The sequence below is a fragment of the Aquarana catesbeiana genome, linkage group LG01 (genome assembly GCF_042186555.1).
Source record: "Aquarana catesbeiana isolate 2022-GZ linkage group LG01, ASM4218655v1, whole genome shotgun sequence".
Lineage (NCBI taxonomy): Eukaryota > Metazoa > Chordata > Amphibia > Anura > Ranidae > Aquarana > Aquarana catesbeiana.
The window spans coordinates 605535130-605551759 of record NC_133324.1 but is presented as its reverse complement, the minus strand read 5'-3'; the positions used below and the strand labels follow the sequence as shown (position 1 = coordinate 605551759).

At 45.3% G+C, this 16630-nt stretch overlaps 1 protein-coding gene across 1 annotated transcript in view; it reads left to right on the top strand.

Annotated features, from left to right (window-relative positions):
- Positions 1 to 16630, top strand: part of ADAMTS10 (ADAM metallopeptidase with thrombospondin type 1 motif 10) — a 272206-nt gene that overhangs the window by 166425 nt on the left and 89151 nt on the right. The window contains exons 15-16 of the mRNA XM_073599198.1: positions 488 to 551; positions 16074 to 16176. Of these exons, the coding sequence (XP_073455299.1) occupies positions 488 to 551; positions 16074 to 16176 (167 nt within the window). The remainder of the gene's footprint in view (positions 1 to 487; positions 552 to 16073; positions 16177 to 16630) is intronic.

Sequence of the window (16630 nt, the reverse complement as noted above, 5' to 3'; positions counted from 1 at the left end):
GGCATGTGGCTTGGTATGGTCCAGGAAGGGGGGGTTGCTCGTTCATCCCCTCCCATTCCTGCCGGGCTGCATGCTCGGATAAGGGTCTAGTATGGATTCTGGGGGGACCCCACGACGTTTTTTTTTTTTTTTTTTTAATTTTGGCATGGGGACCCACCCTGTTTTGTTTCTGAATTATTCGTTGCCAGCATTCTTTTGTGTACATTTCAGCTCTCGGCCCACTGACAGCTGATGAGCCAGCTATTCTTTCCACAGAATTCGAATCAGTCAATCATTTTTTGACCGATTCTAATTCGAATCGTTCCAAAAATTTGGAATTTGTTAGAAAATTAATAAACGTAATTAAACAAAATTAGTAACATATTGAATCTATCCGAAACTAAACGAAACTAATTTTTCCATTCTTCACATGTCTGGTTTTAATCTATAGTTAACTTATATCCAACAAGGCAATTTATAATCATTTAATTTCTGCTTTGGATTTTAGGCCAACTATTGGAGGAAAATATTGCCTTGGGGAAAGGAAGAGACATAGATCTTGCAATATTGACGTGAGTACAGCTCACATAAACTGCATGTGGCATATGTATTTGTTTGTGGATATAAGTAGCAGATTCAGGCCGGGTTCACATCTATGCAAATTGGATGCGGATTTCTCTGCATCCAATTCGCATAGCTGGAGAATGTGACTGGCTCCCTATGGAGCCGGTTCACATATCTCCATTGCGGCTGCAGAGTGCACTCTGCGTCTTTGGCTCCGTTTCAGGGCCGAATTCAGGCACAGATTCGGCCCTGATTCGTCCCTGAAATGGAGAACAGGTACGCACAGCGCTCCTGTGCGATCTGCGGCAGGTTCCAGTGTGAACCAATTCTTACTGTTTTTTTTATTTTAAAACCCGCGTGGAAACAAGTTTGTAAATATATTGATATGTATAGCCAAACCTTTTTTCTTTAGCTCTGGGTAGGGTAGGTATTCAAAGCGTAACCCCTCTCTCCCACCCAAGTGCTTACTTACCTTGTCCTCCTCACAGACAGCAATAAAAATTCGACAGAGGTCCTAATATTTACCTACTCTATTCAAAGCTAAATATAAGTGTTTTGGTTATACACAGATGCCATACAGGCAAGGTCCACCTATTAAAGTGTAACTAAAGAAGACATTTTTTTTTCATAGTAAGGCTGGGTTCACACTGGTGCGACACGACAGCCGTCCTACTTTGGATCCGACTTTGCCCTGCGACTAGAAGCCGACATGCGTCCGACTTTCAATGAACGGGGATCCGACTTGGATCCCCGCCAATACCAGGCACTGTGTTTGGTATGAATCTTGAGGGGGAACTCCACGCCAAATTTTAAATAAAAAACTGGCATGGGTTCTTCTTCCAAGAGCATACCAGGCCCTTGGGTCTGGTATGGATTTTAAGGGTAATCCCCTACGCCGAAAAAAGGTGTGGGGGTCCCCCCAAATCCATACCAGACCCTTATCCGAGCACGCAGCCCGGCCGGTCAGGAATGGGGGTGGGGACGAGCCAGCACCCCCCCTCCTGAACCGTACCAGGCCGCATGCCCTCAACATGGGGGGTGGGTGCTTTGGGGCAGGGGGGCGCCCTGCAGGCCCCCCCACCCCAAAGCACCTTGTCCTTGTTGATGAGGACAAGGGCCTCTTCCCGAAAACCCTGGCCATTGGTTGTTGGGGTCTGCGGGCGGGGGGTTTATCGGAATCCGGGAGCCCCCTTTAATAAGGGGCCCCCCAGATCCCGGCCCCCCACCCTATGTGAATGAGTATGGCGTACATCGTACCCCTACCCATTCACCTAGGGGAAAAAAGTGTCAATTAAAAAAAATCACGACAGATTTTTAAAGTAATTTATTAGGCAGCTCCGGGGGTCTTCTTCCGACTTCGGGGGTCTCTTCCTTCTTCTCCGCGGTCTCTTCCTTCTTCTCTGCGCTCTCCGGTTCTTCTCCCGCTCTCCGGTTCTTCTCCCGCTCTCCGGTATCTTCTGCCGGGCTCCTCCTCTATCCTCTGCTCTTTTGCCGGCTCTTTTGCTAGCGGTGGCCCAGTCTTCTGCGTTGTCTTCTTCCCTCTTCTCTTCTTCCGATGTTGACACGACGCTCTCTCCCACTGTAATGCTGTATGAGCGGCCTGCAATGACTTATATAGGGATGGGGCGTGGTCACTGGGTGATGTCACCCAGTGACCCCGCCCCTTATTACGTCACAGTCCCATGGCATCTGTGTCCCTATAGGGAGATGTCCCTTCACTTTCTGTTCCATAGCTAAAACAGAAAGTGAGAGGAAATCCCTCCAAAATGAGGGAATCCTAGTGTGTCACCAGAACTAGTGTCCCAAGTAGAAGATTTTCCCTCTATTAGTGTTCTAATGTCAACTCAAAATTTTTCTTTTACTTTTACTTTTGATAGTAACAGTGATGGGGGCACAGACAGCAATTAAGACTGACAGGAGTTCTAATCCCTCTACATTCTATCAATGCTAAAAAAAAACAACAAGTTTTGCCTTTAGTTACACTTTACCTTTGCTCCACACAGTGCCAAAATGCTGCAAAAATTGTAAAACAAAAGCCTGTGGGGGAAAAAAGGCACAAAATATACTTACGATCCCACTTCCTTACTGCAAATTATGACATCATCCTCCTAGCCACAAGATCCTGGGGAATGCTGACTAGCCCAAATTTTGTAAGATGACTTACACATTGCAGAAGCATGTTCTCACAAGATTTGGGCTTCTCCACATTCCCAGGATCTCCCCAGAATGAGTATGAAATCACCTTTGTCTGGGCATCATGGGCAGAACTATATTTAATATATTTCTTTATTTTATTATTTTTTTTGCATTTTATTTATTTCAGGTAGTTATATAGCGCTGTCAATTTACACAGCGCTTTACATATACATTGTACATTCACATCAGTACCTACCCTCAAGGAGCTTACAATCTAAGGTTCCTAACTCACATTCATACATACTAGGGACAATTTTTAAACAGGATCCAATTAACCTACAAGCATGTCTTTGGAGTGTGGAAACCGGAGTACCCAGAGGAAACCCCCGCAGGCACAGGGAGAACATGCAAACTCCAGACAGGTAGTGTCGTGGTAGGGATTCGAACCAGCATCCCTTCTTACTGCTAGGTGAGAGTGCTACCCACAACACCACTGTTTTTGCATGTGGGGAGAGGAGCAATGTAAATAAGCTAGACTTTTTTTTTTTTTTTTTTTAGCAAGGTTGGTTTTAGCAAAACAGATCACCATCTAAAGCCAAGAGGTATTTATATTTTTTTTTTTTTTTTTTTAGTAGTGTACAGAATAGTTAAAGACCTTCAAAGTTTTTTCTATTTTTTTTTTTCCATTATAATTATATCCTGCCCCAAAGACACAATAATAAGGGAAAGGAACTGTACAAAGTGGCAAACTGTAATCAGTATTATTCAATGCAGCATTTAATTTTTAGAGCTCAAATACAGACCAAACATCAGCTCAGTAAGTTTTTAGATTAAATATATACTGTCTCTTCTGCATAGATGTTAATTGGGATAGCTTAGTAAAAACAAAATGAAAAAGGGTTCAACAGGAAATCTGTTGCCTGAAATATTTAATCTTAATGGAGTTCCTTTTCCAAAAGTGGCTTTTAGACTTTAATAAAGTAATTGAAGACAGAAACTTTTAGTGAGTAAGCGGCAACTTAAAGTGCCTTGAAAAAGTATTCACACCCCTTGAAATTTGCACATTTTGTCATGTTATAACCAATTACATAAATGTATTTTTGGGGGATTTTATGTGATAGACCAACACAAAGTGTCACATAATTGTGAAGTGGAAGGAAAATGATAAATGGTTTTTAATTTTTTTACAAATGCATATCTGTAAAGTGTGGCACGCATTTGTATTCAGCCCTATTTACTCTGATACCCCTAACTAAAATGTAGTGGAACCAAATGACTTCACCTAATTAGTAAATAGAGTCCACCTGCATGTAATTTATTGTCAGTATAAATACAGCTGTTCTGTGAAGCCCTCAGAGGTATGTTTTATTGAACAAACAGCTTCATGAAGGCCAAGGAACACATCAGATAGGTCAGGGATAAAGTTGTGGAGAAGTTTAAAGCAGGGTTAGGTTATAAAAAAATATCCCAAGCATTGAACATCTCACGGAGCACTGTTCAATCCATCATCCGAAAATGGAAAGAGTATGGCACAACTGCAAACCTATCAAGACATGGCTGTCCACCTAAATTGATAGGCCCGGCAAGGAGAGCATTAATCAGAGAAGCAGCCAAGAGGTCCATGGTAATTCTGGAGGAGCTGCAGAGATCCACAGCTCAGGTGGGAGAATCTGTCCACAAGACAACTATTAGTTATGCACTCCACAAATCTGACCTTTATGGAAAAGTGACAAGAAGAAGGCCATTGTTGAAAGAAAGCTTTAAGAAGTTCTGTTTGCAGTTTACGAGAAGCCATGTGGGGGACACAGCAAACATGTGGAAGAAGGTGCTCTGGTCAGATGAGACCAAACTTTAACTTTTTGGTTTAAAAGCAAAACACTATGTGTGGCGGAAAACTACCACTGCACATCACCCTGAACACACCATCCCCACTGTGAAACATGGTGGTGGAAGCATCATGTTGTAGGGATGCTTTTATTCAGCAGGGACAGGGAAGCTGGTCAGAGTTGATGGATTGATGGATGGAGCCAAATACAGGACAATCTTAGAAGAAAACCTGTTAGAGTCTGTAAAAGACTTGAGAATGGGGCAGAGGTTCACCTTCTAGCACAGGGATATGCAATTAGCGGACCTCCAGATGTTGCAAAACTACAAGTCCCATCATACCTCTACCTCTGGGTATCATGCTTGTGGCTGTCAGAGTCTTGCTATGCCTCATGGGACTTGTAGTTCTGCAACAGCCGGAGGTCCTCTAATTACATATCCCTGTAAAATAGCAGGACAACAACTCTAAACATACAGCCAGAGCTACAATGGAATGGTTTAGATCAAAGTATATTCATATGTTAGAGTGGCCCAGTCAAAGTCCAGACCTAAATCCAATTAAGAAACTGTGATAAGACTTGAAAATTGCTGTTTACAGACGCTCTCCATCCAATCTGACAGACCTTGAGCTATTTTGCAAAGAAGAATGGGCAAACATGTCACTTTCTAGAGGTGCAAAGCTGGTAGAGACATCCCAAAAAATACTTGCAGCTGTAATTGCAACGAAAGGTGGTTCTACAAAGTATTGACTCAGGGGGCTAAATACAAATGCACCGTTTATCATTGTCCTTCCACTTCACAATTATGTGCCATTTTGTGTTGGTCTATCACATAAAATCCCAAAAAATAAATTTACATTTTTGGTTGTAACATGACAAAATGTGGAAAATTTGAAGGGGTATGAATACTTTTTCAAGCCACTGGAAGAGTACTTCTTTCATTTTCTGTACCCAGCATTGCTGTGGGATCGTCAGATTGCCCTTGGCAAATTCAAGGTTAAAATATTTTAGAATATCAGTGAGCTAGTTTCAGCTTCCAAAGGCTGCTAAGCCTTACATTGACCCTTAGCTTATTGTTGCCTATATGTTCTTTAGTTTAGCCCTCGGGCCAGGGTGACCACTTATGCCAGAAATGTGGAAGGTAATATATACAACTTAAAGCAGTATTAAACCCAAAATTAAAAATGTAATATATTGCAGCTTACTAATCCTTAGCTGTAGTGACTGCATTTGTTTGCCTTTTTTAGGCTTTTTTCCTTCTGTTTTCACCTGGTGATCTGGCCAGTGATCTGGCCATGTAAAATGCTAAAGCATTTACATAAATAAAAGCTGAACAGTATAAACACTCTTGTCATTGGTAAATGTTTTGTCTCAACCCTCAAACTACTACATCTGCAGAATAACTTGTTCTGTTGAAAAGTACAGACTAATGCCGTGTACACACGAGCGGACTTCTCGTCAGACTGAACTCTGAAGGACTTTTCGACGGAGTTCCGTCGAAACGGACTTGCCTACAAAGTCTGATTGTTTCGAAGGTGATGACGTACGACTGGACTAGGATAAGGAAGTTCATAGCCAGTAGCCAATAGCTGCCCTAGCGTCGTTTTTGGTCTATCGGACTAGCATACAGACGAACTGATGTTTCGATAGAAATCGAGTCAGTCGGAAAGATTTGAAACTTGTTCTATTTCTAAGGTCAGTCAGATTTTTAGACAGAAAAGGTCCGATGAAGATCACACATCGACCTTTGATGCCGAAAAGTCCGGTCGTGTGTACGTGGCATAAGGCTGACTACACATGAGTCATTTTTTTTACATTTAATCAGCGGGTTGAATGAAGAAAAATAACTTGATACCCTTATCCACACACTCAGTGACTTCCTCCAGCACCGCCAGCTGATTGAGGTAAAATTTTCCAACAGACTGGTTGTACACAATACGATCGATAGATCAACTGGTCTACAGCCAAGCCTGCCCATATATGGATTTAAATTTTGGCTGGTTTTGATCCATGTATGGCCGGCTTTACTGGCTAGATCATCAGGTGACAATAAAAGAAAGAAAGCCTAAAAAAAATGAAAGATTAGAGGAACTGAATTGTATCTCTCTTGAGAAGAGGAGATTAAGGGGGGATATGATCAACATGTAGAAATACATAAGTGGTCCATATAGTGAACTTGGTGTTGAGTTATTCACTTTACGGTCATCACAAAGGACAAGGGGGCACTCTTTACGTCTAGAAGAAAAAAGATTTCATCTCCAAATACGGAAAGGTTTCTTCACAGTAAGAGCTATGAAAATGTGGAATAGACTCCCACAAAAGGCCCGGATTCTTTCCTAAATGTACATAATATAACTGGATACTAACATTTATAGGTAAAGTTTATCCATGGAAAATCCGATTGCCTCTCGGGGGATCAGGAAGGATTTTTTCCCCTGCAGTAGCAAATTGGAGCATACTTTGCTGGTGTTTTTCGCCTTCCTCTGGATCAACTGTAGGTGAAGGATTGTGTATATGGGATTGTATGATTTTTTTTTTTGGTTGAACTAGATGGACTTGTGTCTTTTTTCAACCTGACTAACTATGCAACTATGTAAAAAAAAAGCAATTCAGCCATCACATCTAAAAATTGGTAAGCCGCAACATAGTATATGGTTGCTTTTGGGTTTAATACCTCTTTAAGTTGTATTTTTATTCTCTGTCCAGCATAGGTATTTAGTGTACATGTTATACAAACTTCACTCAATCCAAATGTGTGTATATGCCTTTAATAATTTTGGTACACGGGGCAAAAAACTATTTTAGTACACTGATGCTCTACAAACTTATGAGCAAACTGGCTAAGAGCATGGTATGGGTTCTGAGGCTAGGATTACATGCAATTCCCTCCCTCTTTCCTCTCTATGATAATAGAGAGGCATGGAACCCCACTTCTCAGCAGCACTGCCAAAATAGACCTCTGAGGAGTTCCTTCACACGCCCAGTGTTTTTCCAAAGCATCCCACACATCCATTAAACATGTGGAAGGATTGAGCAAAGGATCTTCACACTTTGCTCCTCAAAACTCCTTGTTCCAGGCAGCATCCTTCTGACATCATTGACCCCGCATTGACCCTGCAGCAATGCCTAAAAGCAAAACAATTAAAGTAGACTAAAGGGGATTCAAGTTCAGTTTTTCCTGCATGTAGATCTAAAGCTAGAAAAAAAATCAGTTTCGGCAGGATTTTTGACTTATCATTAAATCTTTTCTAAGAGTTCATTAAGGACAAGAGGGCAGAAGGAATTCTGAGATGTATTTAACTCCTACAGATTTCGAAACTAACAACAAAAAAAATTGTTAGTATAATCCCTCTGACTACCAGCATGCTTCAGTCCCTCGCAAAAGCAACAGCAGGAGTGATCATAAAACAGATAGGAGACCTGTGTCTTTTAATAAACTCCAAGAAAAGGATTTTAAGGTAAGTCAAAATTCCTGTTTTCTGAAACGGTTCTTTAAAGAACACAGGGCAGAAGACTTCCATAAGCAATCCAACTTAGGGGCGGGCAACACAGCAAACAAAACACAAGCAAGACCACAGTACAACATATTAAAACAGGGCACTAGTTACAGTTTATGGAGCTGCCTGAAAGACCTTCTATCCAAAGTTTGCATCAGCAAACTGAATAGCAACCATGCAATCTTGAAAACAGATGCCCCATGCCAGAAAGCCCAAGAGGCACTCAAATACCTTGTAGAGTGGGCCTGACAGGAAACGATGGAGCCCTATCCTTAAGCCCAAAGGCTGGAAGAACATGCTGCTTAAGCCACCTGGGAAATTGTGTAATGAGAAGCAGGCTATCACCTACGGGACCTTTAGGAACGATGAAAAGAGTTAGTCTGCCTATAGGAATAAGCAGCTGAGAAATAAACTCAGACAGCTTGTACTACATCAAAACAATTGAGGAACATCTCCTTGGAATGTATCAACACAGGACAGAGATATGGTAGCATAATGTCCTGGTTAAGGTGAAGGCATGAAACCACCCTAAGGAAAGGGAGGCACTAGGCCTGAAGTCAAACTTGTCTCTGTGTAGCGCAAGAAAAGGGCTCTTTGCAAGGCAAGGCCACCAACCTAGAAACTAGCAGCAAAGAGGCCAGGAGGAAGGCAAACATGTGGGTTAACATGAGCTGAGGAATATCTTTGAGAGGTTCAAAAGCTGGCACTTGAATGGCTGACAGAACCAGGTTGAAAATCCATTGAGTCACAGTGGGAACTATGGGAGCAGGACCAGGGCTTCAACAACCATGCTGGAAAAGTTAGCAATTCTGAAACAGGATGGTAAACTGGTCCTTGGGACAAAAGATATGGGCTATTAGAAACATACCTCCCAACAGTCCCGGATTGGGCGGGACTTTCCCGCATTCACACCTCTGTCCCGCAGTCCTGACCTGCAGGGGCATTGTCCCGCATAATTCTGTTGATTATGTGATGGGTTCTGGCTCAGTAGGGCCTGCAGCAGTGTGATCATCCAGCACAACCAGGGATTGGTGGACAATCCGGCTGGATGTGCACTGTGCAGTCAGGAAGAGCTACCCAGACCCGCCTCTGTCATCCAACCAGTGCAGAGCTGGCATTCATACATTGCTGGCCAGGACAAAGTTGCAGAGGGTCAGGATCATAGGTGTAGTGTGAGGAGTCGCAACTGTGACCCCGCCCATGCTTCAGGGGGGCCCGTGCGGCTCCCTGTTGCATTCGGTTTTATGTTGTTACTGTGTGTGGGCAGCGGGCTCGCATAAGGGCCAGTATGTTATGGGACAGACCACTCCTCTCCCCTGCACACAGCCAGGTGCTGTTGGAACGGGGCTGCTGAGTGGAGGAGGCGGGTCATCTGCTAAGGGGCCATTCTCATGCTTAGAATGAAGCTGCCTCCCAACTCCCTGTCCTCCCTATCCATGCACCTCTGTGAGTTGGCCCCCCCCCTTCCGTGAGACATCCCGCCCCCTCTGAGCTGGTCCTGCCTTCTCCTCGCTGGCCTTCTCCCCTCACCTTTCACTCCAATTCAATCCCCGCTGATCTCTCCTGGCCTCGTTTTTGCCCTCTCAGCCCCCTCCTCAGTAATGGCAGGGGCCCGGCCAGGGGAAGTGCTCTCTAACTGGGTGCAGTAAATCCTACAAGCAAGCATGTTTATGGTGAGAGCAGAGGATGGGGGTGACTAAGTACATTCTACTGTCCAGGAAACTAACAGGGCTGGGGGCTTCTATTAAAAGAGAGGGGGACTTCCCTGGATTCCCCTTGGAGTGACAGGAGCCAGCATGGGGGAGGGATAAGTTCTGAACATGCTGAGACTTGTACTGTGCAGGCAGCAGCGGGACCCCTGTAGACATAACGGCATAGTGCTGGGCCAATGCTCCAGGGGCCCGTTCCACCTCCCTATATTATGTCAGGGGTGCTCAGCCGCCGGCCTATGGGCCACATGTGGGTATGGCTGGCTGGCTTTCTGTCCCCTAGGGTGGGTATAACTGCCTTGGGGACAGAAGCAGCAGCCGTCAGCCATACCTACCCTGGGGATCAGCAGCAGCCACCAGCCATACCCGCCTGGGGGACAGCAGCAGCCGCCAGCCATACCCGCCCTGGGGACAGCAGCAACCTCCAGCCACGCCTGCCCTGGAGGACAGCAGCAGCAGCCGCCAGCCATACCGGCCCTGGGGGACAGCAGCAGCCACTAGCCATACCTGCCCTGGGGGACAGCAGCAGCCATACCCGCCTGAGGGGGACAGCAGCAGCCTCCAGCCATGCCCGCCCTGGGGATAGAAGCAGCTGCCAGCCATACCCGCCTGGGGGACAGCAGCAGCCGCTTGCCATACCTGCCTGGGGGGCAGCAGCAGCCGCCAGCCATACCTGCCCTGGGGACAGCAGCAGCCACCAGCCATACTTGCCCTGGGGACAGCAGCAACCTCCAACCATACACGCTCTGGAGGACAGCAGCAGCCGCCAGCCATACCTGCCCTGGGGGACAGCAGCAGCCACCAGCCATACCAGCCCTGCAGACAGCAGCAGCCACCAGCCATACCCACCTTGGGGGGCAGCAGCAGCAGTCACCAGCCATACCCACCTTGGGGGGCAGAAGCAGCAGCCACCAGCCATACCCGCCCTGGGGTACAGCAGCAGCCGCCAGTCATACCCGCCCTGGGGGACAGCATCAGCCGTCAGCCATACCCGCCCTGGGGGACAGCAGCAGCCAGCCATAAAGACCGAGGTCAGTTTTTTATTAAAATTAAGCACCAATGGACATGTCTGTTTTCTACACTGGTACACTAGCTACACTTGGCAGCTTTCAAACAGGTGCAGCTGCTGGTTGCCTGCACTGAGCCATAGACTTCTGTTATTACCTGTAGGTTTGGTGTGCTTTCAGAAAGTGCATCCATCACACCTGCAGTATATAATAGAATTCTATGGCAACTAACCAGCAGGAAAGCCACAAGTACACTGTGCTGCACCCACGGTGTCAACCACAGTGCATCAGTGTGAAAGCAGCCTTAGGCACCTTTCATACGATCAGTCCAATCGGGTCCGCCTGTCTATTTTTCAGGTGGACCCAATCGGACCCTCTATTCACTTCTATGGAGCGGCAGATGGAAACGGATTTGTGTCCATGTACACTCGCCTACATCCAATCCGATCCGCTAAAAAAAAAAACAGAAGGGGATCTGTTCCCTTCCGTCTGGGCGGATCAGATCAGAGGGCCCATAGAGTAGAGCAGGCTGTATCTGTGTCTGCTCTGCACATGTGGAGTGCCCGCTCCACTCCTTGTGGCCCACAACTGGTTATCAAGTTGCTGAAGTGGCCACCGCTCTTCAGAAGGTTGGACACCCCTGCATTAGGTCCTATACCTGGTCAGGAGGGGCAGCATATACAGGAACCGACCCACTCTATTTTCCTTCTGCAACCACTGAAAGCTGGCAGGAAAGGGGGAGATGGCTTTCAGAGGCTGCAGGAGGAAAATGGAGGGGGTCGGTTCCTGTATATGCTGCCCCCCTGTCCAGCTTACTCTTATTTCTGCTGCCCAGGCCCTCTGTGACTTACTCTTATTTCCCTGCCTCCCCCAGCCTATGGCCTCTGCGAGGGATGTTTCAGGATAGAGAACTTGGTTTACCATGCTTCAGCGTGTGAATGAACAGGAAGACAGCGCAGAGCTCTTCCTGTTAATTCATTCTGTATAGCCGAGGCTGCAGAGATGGAGATTGAGGTCTGTGTCTTCAATCACTTTCTCTTTTTCAAAAGTGAGGCATCAGGGGTCAGTTTAGACCCCTGATATTCCACCAGAGCCCCCCCCCCAACAGGGCTGCTAAAAAAAATGAAAAAAACTATCAATAATTAAATTGCAAACAAAAAAAATTGGTTAAAAAAAAACTCACCCTGTACACACACCGTCCACTGCCCTACTGACACTGCCCGCACACCATCCACTGCCCTATTGACACTTCCTCTGCTCTACTAACACTGTCCACACACCATCCACTGCCCTACTGACACTGTCCACTGCCTTACTGACACCGTCCACTGCCCTACTGACACCATCCACTGCCCTACTGACACCATCCTTTGCCCTACTGACACGTTCCACAGCCATACTGCCTGTGTCAACTGTCCACTGACTGACACTGTCCACTGCTCTATTGATACTGTCCAAACACTGTTCATTCCCCTGCTGACAATGTCCACTGCTCTACTGACACTGTCCACTGCTCTACTGACACTGTCCACTGCTCTACTGACACTGTCCACTGCTCCACTGACACCGTCCACTGCTCTACTGACACTGTCAACTCCCCTACTGACACTGCCCTACTGACACTGTCCACTGCCCTACTGACACTGTCCACTGCCCTACTGACACCGCCCACTCCCCTACTGACACCAACCACTTGCATTGATCTGTTGCCTACCCCTTCTCCAGAGTAGTCAAAAGATTTTGGAGAAACTGTCCACATTTTGACATACTGTTCCTCCAAATTCTTTCGAATAATCCTCTCAATATGTAAATAAAGATCTGAAATTACTCTTTAGCCATTTGGAATATCTTGGCATGCGGTGGAAGTGGCAGGTAGTAGTAGGGGGGGGATTAACTTTTGCATTAACCTTTTGTTTAACCATGTCCATTAAGCCCCTCCCACTGTTAAGAGTTTAAGCACACCCACATTTGCTGTAGTGCGCGTAACACGTGCACGTAGTGCATAGTCGGTCGCTTTCTCCCTCAAGTGTCCCTCATTCTGAAGTTCAAAAGTTTGGGGTATGTTAGAAAGAGTCCAGAGAGTCTTCCAGGTGCGTGATGAGGTCCAATTATCACCTCTGCCTGGGCCAGTTCAGTGCAATAAGTATCATCAGAATTCATTCTGTCCTGATTCTGTGAAGAAGAGGAGGAAAGGCATAGATCAGTTTGAACTGATCCCACAAAGTCATTCTATGCTATAGGACCCCTGGACCTGAAGGCAAATTTGGAAAGTTTTTTGTTGAATCTGGAAGCCAGAAAGTCAGTATCTGGCATTTAACACCAGTAACATAGCTCTTGAAACACCTCTGGGTGAAGAGGTGAGTCCAGACAACAACTGAGGAAGTCCACCTGTCAGTTTTGTACCCCTTGAGCGAAGAGTCAGCGAAAAAAAACCTGGACTGAGCAATATTTAGAAGGAGACATAGATACCCAAGCGATAAGTCAGTTCCAGCACTGTCTTCAGGTCCAACTAAACCTCTGTAGAATTTGAGCAGCTTGTTATGCCCTGTAGACACGATCGGAATGGTTTTTCTAACGGAATTCCGCTCAAGCTTGCCTAGCATACACACGGTCACACAAAAGTTCTCTGAACCTTCGACTGTCAAGAACGCGGTGACCTACAACACTACGGCGAGCCGAGAAAATGAAGTTCAATGCTTCCAAGCATGCGTCAAGTTGTTTCCGAGCATGCGTAGGAATTTTTCGCGTCGGAATTGCTAGAGATGAACGGAATTTCCAATAGGAACTTTTTCCATCTGAAAAATAGAGAGCCTGCTCTCAATCTTTTGCTGGCTGAATTTCCGATCGTGTGTACGGGGCATTAGACATTGACTGGTATGTCTGTGTCAACTGTTCATTCAGTAGGAGGTTATCAACAACAGGAATGTCCTGAGAGTATTGCAAGGCTAAAGCTGGGCAGTTCAGCAGGGACCAGCCAAGATTCAATCCATCTATGGGCAGGCTGATTGTACCCAAGTCGATCCATCAATCGACTTGAGTACAACCAGCACGTTGGATTTCTAGCATGCGATTATTGCCAGCAGGTATAGCCGCTAGCAATAACCATTGTGTTCTCCTGGCAGGGACAACTCAACGTGGCAGGGACAATAGCTCAGCAGGAGGGATTTCCCCTTCAACACTGACTGTGTTGAGGGTGGAATCGAGTGATTTTCTTTCCTGCAACTTGTGATTTCAGGAAAGAAAATCACATAATCTGCGGCCTGTCTAACACAGAGGCTAGCGACTTGGTGGAAGATCGAAGTGCAGTGGACAGACCAAAGGAAGTGGAAACAATCTGGTAGTGTTATGTTCCCATAGCACAACTCAGGGAGCGTTGATCCATTGGAAAGATGCAAATATGCAGTCTAGGCATCCTGGATGTCAACAAGGACCGGAAAGTCAGATTAGATCCATAGGGAGGGACACTGCAAGTCACATTGGAGCTGTTAGTAGATAGAGCCAGGAAGGCCCACAGGACCACTATGTCTGTGCTTATGATCTGACATACTGCAAGTATGTAAATTGTAAAAGTTTCCAAGAGATACACATAAACCAGCTGCAGTAGCAACGAGAGCTTCTATGATTTTGTCATTGTGGAGCAGCAGCAAGGAGAATCCACGGAGGACCCTCCAACAAAGGCTTCAGTGAAGGAGGGAGCGGCTGTGTAAGTGTGTGCAAGTGACACACTAGTAGGTGACCCTCCACATAGATACAGTATACTTGTGACACAAGGGTTATAACACAGACTTTTCACAGTGGCACAGCCTTTTTCCCACCTGTAACTCCATTATCAGTACCAGAAAGTGTCAAGGGACCAGGGACCCAAGGAGCTCAGACTCAAGTTTTCATCCCTCTGGTTGGGCATACTCCATAGAGAGTCTTCAGGGGCAGGGTTATGCCAGTGGGTGTATTATGGCCAGGACCTGTACTGTGCTCTGTGGCTAACTAACAAATTATACCAGGTCTCTGGAACACAAGCAGAGCACTTGCCTGACCCCACATCTTTCACACAGAGGAGACCAGGTACAGCCTCCAAGGTAGCCCTAAGGGACAACCAATCTGAAAAACTGCAAAGGGAGCTCTCTTAGCTCTGTAGTTAAAAAAGGATCTTGACTGAAGAATAACACTTTAGTTAAAAAGGAAAAAAAAATTTTTTTGCTTTTCTCTGAGGAGAAAAGCTGTCTGTACCCTTAGTACACAGGCAATACACTGAAGAGAGATGTGAGGCGGAGGGGTTATGCTAACTAACAGATTATTTTGTTGTGACCACGTCCTTTAAAGAATAATTAAGAAATATGATTTATGACCAAAGGGTAAAAGGCTTGCAAGATTTAAGAAAAAGAGCAAACACTAAGCAGTCCAGGATTGCACTGGTGACAGTGGTTTAGAATGGGCTGTTCTTAAAAGAGAAATGTGGGAACGTAAAACAACAAACTCACATACTCACCTAGATGGCTGCAGTATTGATCTGATGCTGCAGCTGTCCCCTGCTGGCTCTACACCTGGAACTAAGCGATCAAAGATCACTAATCGCTCAGTTCTCTGATCTGCTCTGAGCACAGAACCATGACTGTCAGTCACCGCTCTGTGCTCTGCCCCTCCAGCGCTCACTGAAGCACTGGACTGGGAGGGAGTGGCTGGCTCAGGCTCTCAGCGTCCCGCTGAGAGCCTGAGCCAGCTGCAGGTCAGGCATCCGAGCAGATCCAGACATTATTGTCAGGATCCCTGGCCTGCAGATTCTAGACCAACTCTGTTATGTCAGCCGACAGCAGACTTTAACCACTGTCAACTAAATCTGTGTCAAAGAAGTGCAGAAATAAGTGCAGAGAAGGATGGCTAAAAGAGTTTTGGCCATATTTCTCCATCATAATTCTCCTTTAATACTGAGATCTGGGTAAAAAAAAAAAAAAAAAACATTAATTGAAATACATTCCTCAGTATCAAAGATATAAATTCCACTTTGTGTTCACCAAATGCCTTTGTAAAATAGGAGCTACATTATCACTGGCCTGCACACAGCCAGCAGGCTGTCTGACCAGTCACAAGGAGAGAGAGCAGCACTGGCCTGTTTTTACTTCTGCACAGGCAAAAAAAAAGTTGTTTCAAGCTGGATTACTGCACAGATATACACAAGGGACAAATAAGAATTCACATGGCTTTTTTGTTTTGTACTTGAATAACATTTGTTTAGCCCTGATTTCAGGTTCTAAGTGACAGGGACCCTCAACTTATGCTGTTGCATACATAGTTTCTTCAGTTCACCACAACATAACATTCAAATTGTTTCAATACATAACTAAATAGAATTTTATTTTCCAGGAGTGCCCACCTGGGTCACAGGACTTCCGGGAAATGCAGTGCGCAGAATTTGACAATGTGGCATTTCGAGGCAAATACTATTCATGGAAAAGCTACAAAGGAGGCAGGTATCTCTTAGTAGTAGCATGGTATCTTTACTAGGTCCTCAATGACAAAACCACAAGCCTTACGCGGAAGGAAAGGCAGTGATCTATTTGATGCATGTACTATGTTAAGGGAGTGTATTTTCTGTTTAAACTCTGGGAAACAAATATGGATATGTGCAATTTTATGGGCATGGCTTCTAAGATTTTAAAAGGTTAAATTAATATTTGTAAGTGTAACTAATACAATCCAGCAAAAAGTACTCATTGTTTGTTAAAATATATCGTACTTAACTGTCCCTGCTTTAGTGGTCTGAAACTCTTTCCTCTATAACAGGTCAATGGGGAGTTTGTAAGTGATGTCATCCTTTATAAAGAGTTCTTTGTCTTGACATTGCTGAAGTATTAATTACTTTGTGGATGGTACAGAATATTATGTGCCTCACAAAGAGTCTTCAGGAAAATATAAAATCA